Source organism: Lontra canadensis, unplaced genomic scaffold (assembly GCF_010015895.1).
Source record: "Lontra canadensis isolate GAN:19392208 unplaced genomic scaffold, GSC_riverotter_1.0 scaffold7, whole genome shotgun sequence".
Taxonomy (NCBI): Eukaryota; Metazoa; Chordata; class Mammalia; order Carnivora; family Mustelidae; genus Lontra; species Lontra canadensis.
In genome coordinates this window covers 1,347,078-1,358,675 of record NW_022631001.1, presented here as the reverse complement: position 1 = coordinate 1,358,675, position 11,598 = coordinate 1,347,078, and the positions used below count along the sequence as shown (strand labels likewise).

General features: G+C 32.6%; 1 protein-coding gene across 3 annotated transcripts in view; it reads left to right on the top strand.

Moving 5' to 3' along the window:
- CNTN5 (contactin 5) overlaps positions 1-11,598 on the top strand; it is a 1,319,804-nt gene that overhangs the window by 1,041,606 nt on the left and 266,600 nt on the right. For all 3 annotated transcript variants that reach the window (XM_032852733.1, XM_032852732.1, XM_032852734.1), the window contains one exon: positions 496-646. In XM_032852733.1, coding sequence (XP_032708624.1) covers positions 496-646 — 151 coding nt within the window. The remainder of the gene's footprint in view (positions 1-495; positions 647-11,598) is intronic.

Genomic DNA, 11,598 nt, shown 5'->3' with positions numbered 1-11,598 from the left:
GAAATGAAATCTTGCCATTTGCGACAACGTGGATGGAACTAGAGGGTATCATGCTTAGCGAAATAAGGCAATCAGAGAAAGACAACTATCATATGATCTCCCTGATATGAGGGAGAGGAGATGCAACATGGAGGGTTAAGGGGGTAGGAGAAGAGTAAATGAAACAAGATGGGATTGGGAGGGAGACAAACCATAAGTGACTCTTAATCTCACAAAACAATCTGAAGGTTGATGGGGGGGAGGGGGATTGGGAGAAGGGGGGGATTATGGACATTGGGGAGGGTATGTGCTATCGTGAGTGCTGTGAAGTGTGTAAACCTGGCAATTCACAGACCTGTACCCCTGGGGATAAAAATATATGTTTATAAAAAATAAAAATTAAAAAAAAAAAAAAGAAAGAAATGTATCCCAGAAGAGTTGCAAAATCATGATGAATCATCCATTAGAGGTTATTGCCATTGCTTCTGGTAGAATTAACATTTTTTTTTGTCATAGCTTCGGCTCCTACTTTTGCATTGAATCAACTAAAGAAAACAATAATTGTTACCAAAGGCCAAGAAGTCATCATAGAGTGCAAACCTCAAGGCTCTCCAAAACCAACCATCTCTTGGAAGAAGGGAGACAAAGCAGTGAGAGAGAATAAAAGGTAAGAGGTCTATTTCATAATTCAAATTTTTAACATCAATCTTTTTTGAATTTGCAGATGATAAAGAATATACAAGAAAGACTTTTGCAATAATTTGAACCATATTTCATTAACAGATTAAAATATGATTTTGTCTGTATAATGATTGAAAAGAACCAAAAGTTCTGTTTCAAGAGGGTCAGATGCCTTTGCCTACATGATGTTTTAGCACCAAAGACAATTTCATCAGGTTAAAAAGAAAGCAAACATGTTCCTTAAGCTAGTTATTTTGGGTTTCATTTTGAATCTGCAGATTATGAGACTCACAAGTCATATATAATCATTTTTAGAGGTTGTGTCATTATTATAAGGTTAATATTTTTAAATGATATGAGGATGGATTTTTCAGATAATTAGTTATGGGGAGTACTTTCAAGTGAGACTTGTGTCTAGGTTTGTCCTCTTTTTTTCAATCTTATTGAGGCAAAATAATATAGGATTATTTCAGTTGCCATAGGCAAATGAGAAATGTGCAGATGAATATTTATCGTGTAAAGATTTGTTTTTAGTAATCAAAGCCAAAGGACATCACAGGAATACAAATGGGGAAAAATTATGGAGAAATCAAATCATCATAGAACTATGTATGCCAAGATCAAAAGCCCATGCTATGCTAATCATTAACATATTGGTGTTGCAAATGGTGATTCAGCTTTGACAAAATAATATCCTTTATTATGTTTAAATAAGGTTGCATAGGTCATTTAAAGTTTCGTTCTTCATTTGATCTATAAGGATAAGGAGTTTATGCCTTATTTTATGTCTGTCTGTATCTAAGTAATAATATAGTAAAAGTTAATTTATGTCAGTATTAGGGTTTTATTTGAATAATTCTGTAGGTAATTTTGGAATATTTTGAAATATTTGAAAATTTTCTTTAGAAATGTGTTTTTTTTTTCCCATTCTAATCTGGAAAACACTGATTTAAACTGCATGTCTCAGATGAGATAATTGACAGACTGATTGGGTTTACTTCAGTCAAAAGGATGTATGATGCCTGAAAAGGGTGATCATCTGGGTTTGAAAGGGGTATTTGGGGGGTTTTTGTTTGGTTGATTTTGTTTTGGTTGGTTTTGTTTTGGTTCGGTTTGGTTTTTAAGATTTTATCCATTTATTTGACAGAGAGAGAGAGAGAGAGATCACAAGTACGCAGAGAGGCAGGCTGTGGGGGTGGGGGTTGCTGTAGGAAGCAGGCTCCCTACTGAGCAGAGAGCCCAATGCTGGGCTCCATCCCAGGACCCTGAGATCATGACCAGAGCTGAAGGCAGAGGCTTAACCCACAGAACCACCCAGGTGCCCCAGGGAATCTTGTTTTGAAAGAGAATTTATCTTTGTTACTTGAGAAAGGCAGCAGGGCAAAATGACAAACTGTGAGATCAATGGTTGAATTGCATTTGGTTAAATTGCTTAGAGTGGAATCGAATTCTTTTGGTATTATTGCTCATAGAAATTAAAAAAAAAAAAAACCTGACACAACCCTTATTAAAGCAGAATAAAATATTTTTGTATAGTAAGATCAAAGAGTTTAAATGGTTTATCATTTTATCTTATTGCACTAAAAATTTTTATATCATCAAAATGTATTTGGCATATTGGTGTAAGCCACTACATCCGAAATGCTTTACTTTGTGTTGTTTGTAGGTAGTATGTGAGTCTTGTCCTATTTATTTCAGTTCACCATAGAATGTTCCTCAGCAAGTATTCATAGACATCACATGAGTCTAAAAAGTAGGTGGCATCACATTTGTCAAGGCAAATGTATTGAGAGAGGAAAAAAATTATGTATTTTCTGTTGAAACAAATATAAACATATTAAATTTTTTTATCCCCATAAGTTGAAAAACAGTTTATAAATTTTCCAGTTTTCTTGATTCCTTTTCTCCTCACTTCTATCTCCTTAAGCTAGTGAAACAAATACACTGGCTTCAAACTCAGATCACTCAGTTTTACAAGTCTCAAATACTTCTGGTCAAAGTACCATTCAGGAAGGAGGTGAAAATGTGAAACACTTGTATTTTTATTGATTCAACTAAAAGCAAGACTAGGCCACATTTACTCAGCATTTTGCCTACTCTGATCTGTATGTTTATGTTTATAAACTCTGACCTATCTGTTTATGTTTGTAAATTGGTTTAATTTAATGACTCCTGAAGTATTTTTATATTTAAAATTGTCTGGCACACTTGCAAAATATTGTTTTTACTAATGTACAATTTGTCACTTTATTGTGTCATCCCAGGTTTCATGAAGAATACAATCTATTTAGATATAACAATATTAAACATTCAAGTATTAAAATAAAAGGCTAATATTTAGATAACAATAGAAAGACTTTACATGAAGTAGTGTAAGAAGACATATATAGATATTTGAAAAATATCTACATATTTTTCATATCTACAATATGTAGATATTTTTCAAATGCCTACATATTTTTTCTAAAAATATGAATGGAAACCTGAAAATAAAAATCTCAAATGTACACATTAAACATTCTTTAAAATAAAATACCAATTACATATAACACCTTATTTTCTTATAAAAATTTTTAGTTCACTTCTCACAGTTATAAAGCACACCACCTAATAAGAGTTGTGAATATAAAGTTAAGTGGAAAGGGAGGTATTAGAAAACTGTTAAGGTTTTGTAAAGTTTATGTCACATATATTGCACATTAGGAATACAGGTTCAAATCATGGTTTATTTTCTTGGAATACAAGCATATTTAATATTCATGTGATCTACATCAAATAGGTTCCCCACTCATCCAACCTATAAATTGGAAAAAATGTTAAATGAATTAGACTTGTCTTTCATTCACAATGTTCACAGTTATTTTGGATTGATTTCAAATTAAAGATTGAAACAGCAAATGGCAATTTCCTAAGCAGGCATATAGAAACTAGTATTCTATTGGAGGAAAGTAGCAAAAATAATAATGTATTATAAAAGAAACATTCAAATGTGAAAAATACAGCACTTTAAAAAGCATAAAATTATGTCCAGAGCACAAAAATAAAAATTCAATGCAAGATGTTAATTGCAGAAAAATGTCACTTAATTTCACTTAATTATTTGAAAACATGTCAGAAACTCAAATTAAAAAAAAAAAGAATTTAAACCTATGGCCAACTGCAATTTAACTCTAAAGTGCAAATGCAATGTTATAACAACTGAAGATTAACAGTTAATCATTTGTTTTATCAACAGAATGCCAAAGGACATATTGACATCTCTTTTTCTTCCAAATTTTGATTGAATCTTTCAAAAAAAAATTTTTTTTTTGCTTGTTTGTTTGTTTTGGATGGGGATGGTCTTTTTTTTTTTAATCTGTTCTACTAAAAATATATATAAATCATTTTCTAAAAATTTAAAGTTCAGTAAGTAATAACTAGAACATAATATGACTTTTAGAAGAAATCTGATTAACAAAGAAGTTACCTACTTATATATTACAAAACATCTCATTTATTTGACCCTAAATGATGCATCTAAATTATATAATAAGTTATATTACAATTTGAGTTCTGTGTAGTTATTTCTTATTTATATCACAGAATGTTCAATAGGAACTGCCTCTCAAAAAGTAAACCATATTATTATTGATAATGAGGATGACTGCTAATAAGTCCATACAGTTTTAATTTATGAAGCACTTTAACATTGTGGGTAACAGTATAACCCAATGTATAAAACAAGCTTAGTTGCCCTGCTTATCCTGAAGACTATGAAGTTTCCTTATAAAATTATTTATTTCCTTACTTAAAAACTAGAATTCAAAAGTGTAAAACATTGGGTTATGGGAATTGAAAGAAATTTTATAAAATACCATGGCTGGTATAATAAATGCTCCATGAATGTTATTTGTGATGATATTGATGCTGTTGCTGCTGATTGTAGTGATGGTGGTGATGATGATGGTATCATTTGAACTTTTGATTCTTTGAATACTGACATATGTTTCTGTTTCTCTTTCTCCAGTAGTTACAGGAATGGATTCTAAAGATTTAAGTTATTATCTGGGAATAAAGGAGTATTTTGGTTCTTCATGTGATAAATATGTTATTCATTAATCTATTTCTCTAAAGTGACATTCTTTGTTCATCAGAACTGCAAATGTACACTTATCATTCTGGCATGACCATTCTCTTCAGCCTCACCTACTCCTAGTTCAGTATCTCTCAGATAGTTTCTGATAGCAGACTGAGGATTTATTTGTTCCATCATCAACATTATAGGCCATGTGCAAATAGGTGAATATATGTAGAGAGTTAATGGAGACAGAGGAGCCTTTTAAAGAATTTTTTTTTACTCCTTTTACCTTTTTATTTTGGTTTCCATTTTCTTGTAAGGAAACTCCAGGTATTGCCCCATCACTTTTAAAGATCACCGGCACACATTCCTTTAGATTTCTTTATCAATCATGTCCATTTTCAATCTAAACTAATGAGCTCCAGGAGTACTAAGACGTGAAATGTTCCACGGAGATTTTTTCCTCTAGTATACTTTCATTCAAAATGTTCTGCTTATCAAATTCATATTGGATTTTCACTTCAGCTCATTATTTCCATTACTTGGCCATTAACTTTTGTTAAAATACAATCACCCAGAAGCACTCCAGCAGTGCACAAATATTAAGCCTTCATTATTACATGTTCAATTTCCTGTACTTTTTGAGTACAAAGACAATCTTGTCCAATATGAAGAATGCATACTCTTTGGTAAAGACAGTTTTTTTGTTTTGTTTTGTTTCCTTTCCATCTGCATATATATAGATTACTATTGAAGTTCATGGAATATGCCATACATGTTTAAAAATTATTTAGAATTATTGAAATATCAAACTGGTTTGTTTAAGTACCAGTTTTCATTTCTAGCTAAAGGACTATAATTCCAATGGGTGTTAAAGAAATCCTGCATCCAAAATAATAAAAATTATCCTATGGAGGGCAAGTATTAGAGTATAATTTTTCTTTTATGGGACTGTCTAAAAATGTCCTTTGTAATACTTCCCTGCACACCAAAGAGCTTCAGAACAGTGAAGTTTTTAACTTCCTCATTTAACACACACAGAAAATTGCACTTGAAGTACCCATTAGTTGACTTCTGGTGGGAATTCATGTTGTGTTTATTAGGCAAAATGATCAGGCTTACTTACTGACTCACAGATATAAGGAAAAATATACTTGTAGTACAAGCCCTAAAGGACACTGTTACTGAGGGGGAAATAGGATCTTCTTTTTCTAAGGAAGAAGAGGAATTCATGGAGATAATTAGGGTCTTTTTTTTTTTGTCCCTTTGTTTCCACCTACATGCTGTGTTTGCTAATGAACAAGCTGTTTTGTTGTTTCCTCTGTGACAATGTCTTTTACATATTAAGAACATAAAACAATGTAGACCCTAGGTATTTTGGGGGGTTTTGGTGCCTAAGAAATTGTAAAATGAGAAAATATGAACATTCATATATCAAGAATATATCACTTCACTTCCTTTGTAAATTAAAATCTATGGTTTCAAAGGAAATAAAATGGTCAAAATGATATTATTAATCTAAAGAAAGAGAAGGTTGTTAAATGACCACATAAGATTTAATATCTACCAACTGCTTACAATATATAATGTGTTAACACCCAGGATGGTGACTTGTTGCTCCATAGCTCCACCAAGTTTAAGGAGATGACAGGAAAGAAGAAAATGACCTCACATTCATTGTGTTGAAGTTAAGATACTGACTTCCTGGTTTCAATGAAAACTAATGGCAGAAGGTTCTGCCTCATTAACCTTCACAACCTTCCCTTTAAAATACTAGTAAAAACATAAAAGGAGAAAAAAGGTTCAGTCATAGCAGAATTTGAAATTATGAATATAGATAAACAATTCTTGGCCTCTAATAAGAATTACCCCTTCAGATAAAAATGGGCTAAATTAAGAAATGATCAATAGCTTGTTCAAGCCTAGATGGCTGAACTCAGCAAAATCAATATAAGAGCTAGTAGAGGGAATATTTCACTAACCTCTACTTTATTTCCATATCTACTAAGTTCATTAATGGAGACTCACTACAAAGTTTGGCTTAAAACCCTGTCTTACATGGAAATCATTCTTTAAGGTGGCAAAATATTACTCTCCATATTTCACCCTATCAACATTAAATTCAAAATAAACTTGGAGATTATGAATCCAGCAATGGGATGAGAGAAGATGTAAATCTTAGGATTTAGGGGATTCATAAACAATGATGCCAATAAGTAGTGATATATATTAAGAATTTTGATATGGTTGGAGGATATCGAAATCAATGGATTCTGGAAATCATATAGTTCTATGTGCTGCTTCTAGCCAAAAAAAAAAAAAAAAAAAAAAAAAAATACACAGCCTTTTCAGTTTTCCAGGAGTCACAATACCTCTACATAAGATGTAAAAAGATGGGAAACAACATATTGACTTAGTCTACTTGAATTGCATTAGAGCCCTAGTAACCTCTGAACATTTGACATGGGTTTGTTTAACTGACTGGTGTCAAAATTAACGTTTGAGGAAGAGACTCTGGGGCATTGAGAGAAATAATAAAGAGAGATATGGAAAACCAAGAACATTTCCAACAGATAAAAGCAGGCCTGTAAACATGGAAACACAAAAGAGTATAAAGCATAGAGACTATAAATATAAATTGTTCATAGGTTTTCTCTAAAAGATGGATTATGTATAATTTTACTTTTGTGTTTTTCTATATTTTACAACTTTTATGTAATTATTATATACAATTGTACATATACAGTTGTATGTACAATACAAATTGTATATAATTATTTTTATACTGAGCTAATCAGTAAGGAAAGTTAAGGTAACATTAAAAATTTGTAGAGAAAACTTTCTTAAGATAAAACCACATAGGGGCGCCTGGGTGGCTCAGTGGGCTGTGCCTCTGCTGATCAGTGGGTCATGATCTCAGGGTCCTGGGATCGAGCCCTGCATCGGGCTCTCTGCTCAGCCGGGACCGTACTACCTCCTCTCTCTCTGCCTGCCCCTCTGCCTAATTGTGATCTCTCTCTCTCTTTCAAATAAATAAATAAAATCTTAAAAAAAAAAAGATAAAACCACATATGTTTCTAATCATATAATTCAAAAAGCTTAATTTTATCTGAACATATGAAGATAAAAGTACTAAGTCAGGGGCACCTGGGTGGCTCAGTGGGTTAAACCTCTGCTTTCAGCTCAGGTCATGATCCCAGAGTCCTGGGATCGAGGCCCATATCGGGCTCTCTGTTCACCAAGGAGCCTGCTTCCTCCTCTCTCTCTCTCTGCCTGCCTCTCTGCCTGCTTGTGATCTCTGTCTGTCAAATAAATGAATAAAATCTTAAAAAAAAAAAAAAGTACTAAGTCATTCTGCTGCATTTTTTTCAATCTTCAAAGAGAGAAACTACTTGGATTTGAAAACAATTCCAACTGCTTGGCCTAGTCTTTTAGAGGTGTTATTACAGGAGAATTGAAGTAATTTGCCCTAGAGATTCAGTTTTAATTGCATTTGAATAGATCCTTCTCTTATTCTAATATCCTTTCAATCAACAGACCAATTGAACAAACCTTCACGCAACAGAAAATTAGATTTTTGAACTAATAAGTATATAGTAACCATTCTACTCTTTCTCACCTCTTTCTTTCTTTCTTTCTTTCTTTCTTTCCTTCTTTCTTTCTTTCTTCTTTCTTTCTTTTCTTGACAATGCTGAATTTTGGGCTCTTAAAATATCTCAATTAGCAAACATTCTAAATTGTGCTTTTCATTTCTCCCCACCCCCCCCATATAAACCATGCCTCTCCATATAGCTAGAAGAAACTTTCCAAAGCACACCTTTGACTGTGTCATCCTCCTGCTGAAACTACTGATCTGAATCTTGTATTGAATACAACCATAATTCATGAGTATATTTAAAGTTCTCTGTATTTTTCCACATTTATTCATTAATCCATCTTACAAATATAAGATTGAACTATATGAAATATGTTCCATTTTTTTGTCTGTTAAAAATGAGTGAATAGCAAGAATTTCATATGATTCTACCTAATATTTTAAGGGCCTATATGCTATAATGCTCAATGCCAGCAATGGAGTTATGAATAAAATACACAAGGTACTACTAACATGGAGTTCAGCATCTTTACCCACAAGTTCAACTATCTTTTTCTTTCTTTGTGTGTTTGTCCTCTACCCATTTCTGCTGCCCCCTCCCAAAAAAAATCCTAAATATTGTAGCTTCAAATTACATAGATACTCACCATTCCCCAGAACAGGTTTTTCATTTTCCTATCTGATAATCTTAACTCAAACTTCCCCCCTTTCTCTTCTCCCTTCCTTGTAGCTTGCTGGTCAAACTCAACAACATTTGAAATACTAACTCAAAGGAAAAGACCTCTTCTTACACTTTCTCAGCTTTGGAAATGCTCAAGCTGATATAATTACCAAGAAGCTATAGTTACTAGGAAGTTAGATAAATGACTTAAGTCAACTTCTAATCTTTAGTTTCCATATGTGCCAGTTCACAGTCCTCTTATTTAGATGTTGTCATCTCTGGCATACACATTTTGAAATTTAAACTCAAAGGGATGGGGTGCCTGGGTGGCTCAGTCTGTTGGGCATCTGCCTTTGGCTCAGGTCATGATCCCAGAGTCCTGGGCTTGGGCCCAAGTTGGCTCCCTGCTCAGCAGGAAGTCTGCTTCTCCCTCTGCCCCTCACCCTGTTCTGCTGTCTCTCTCCCTCTCTCTATTTCTTAAATAAATAAAATGTTTTAACTCAAATGGATAAAGTGATTTGTTCAAAATCATCCATCACAAAGAAGCTTAAAACCAAGCTTGCTGCTAGTCAATAATTCTGTGATGATCCTAACAATCAAATTGTTTAGCAATGATGCTGCATTTCAGTCTACATGGAGAATAGTGATGAAATTCCTTCTTAGTGTGAAAAGGATTCAGCTTCCCTGTCTATACTCAAAAGCTGCATGATCAACTTCATAAGTTGTTTCACACATACACACACACACACTCCTTACAAAAGTTCAGAAAATCCTCCAAATGAAGAACCTAACTTAAATCTAATTTTACTTCTAATAAAAGACATGGTACCCATCTAAAAACTAACACACGGTGTGGCCAAATTTCATATTACCTTTATTTTTCTCTTTCTACATTTTACTTTGTGATAAACTAGACCACACTGATATTGATTGGCAATCCAATTATAAGAAATATTTATTGTCCTTTTTTTAAATGACATTGATCAATTGATCTAATGTTATAGATGGAATAATTCTAAGGTGGCATTATTGTAATGCTTCTGCTCTGTGCTTTTACACTTTTCCCATTGTAGATCCACACTGTTTTGAGAGGTGTTCCGTGTTTCTTAACTTGGTCTCCCTCAAACAGTAAATAACCCCAAATAATTCAAATTTACTGAGAAAGAAATGTGCTCACACCATGCCAAGTAGTTGAATGGGAATGAAAAGACAAAAGAATTCTCATATTTTTCAAATTATTATACTTTCAACAGTATGTTTAGATAGTATAATATTTGGTCTCAAATCTTCAAATTAATGACATTCATTTGAACACAGAAGACAAACATATAAGAATGCCTCAAATTATTTGTTACCAATATTTCTCAAAATTAAGGTTTCAAAAGTTCCTTTTCAAAGATCTTCAGCCTTTTTTTTTCCTGATCTTACCACCAGTTTTTTTTTGTTTCCACTTTAAAAAAAATGTTAAATATAACAAAACAGGCCTTAACTCCCTGTTGAGGTAACATGGAGGAAGTCAGTTAATTTAAACTGTAAATGCCAACAAGATAATCCCGGCTTTGTTTTGCTATGAACACCTCCAGTTTGTAGCATTAGATTACTAGCTAATTACCAATTTAGCAAACAGTTCATAAATTCTACTTCTAACTATGGTTCATTTACCCCAGTTACTATAAATTGCTGCACAAGCTGCCTGGTTATGTTTTCCACATAGGCACAACTTGAACAATCCATTAATTGCTTAAAAGCTTTTCTTTTCCAAAAGCACCCCAGACTACAACTTTCAGCTTAATTTGTCCTTAATACAAACAACATCCAAAATACTTGGGAATTCAAGCATCAATGTACATGCTACTGACTGATCCTACTACCTCCCCAAGTGACTCTTCATTGAATATAAAATAGTGAAAAAGAAGATTCTTAGAATGTTTAGAAGAAAGTATTTTATAATGGAAATTTTTAGCTTCCTTTGAGAGTTACATAGTCACCTCTTTTCAGTTTTTGCATAAATCAAGATCTAATTTAACTATGGTTGATTCATAATGGGAATTAGAATGGCAACCTTGATGACAATGAAAAACAACCTGCAGATCATTTTCATAAAAATAACCTAAATAAATTTTATTGTTAACATGCTTACTTTGCTTTACTTGAATAACAGAATTATTTATGAATCGATAAATCAATAAATACATAGATAAATAGATATATAAATATAAGATGACATCTGTGTTTTTAGTTGGATCTGGAGGTTTCAGAGTACCAATTTGGTTTTGTTTCTCTTTCTAATTGTAAATGGTAGCTTCACTTCTCTTTTTCCTAATACCATTCCATCGAGATGCTCTTCTATTCAATTCAGTTTATTTCAGGGTAAACAAAATTTATTTCAAAATATATTGAATGTAAGACACTATGTCATTCATTCCAAGACAAGTAAGAAAGATTTCCATTCCCAAATGAGGCAACTGCCTAATAGGCAATAAAACTAAAGCATAGGTAACTATAACACAAGATATTTAAGGTAATGATAACATAGGCTTATTAACACAGGGTACTTAATAGATATTATTTAGGTATTATTAACAGGATATTTAAGATAAATAAAATAACTACCACTTATTGAGA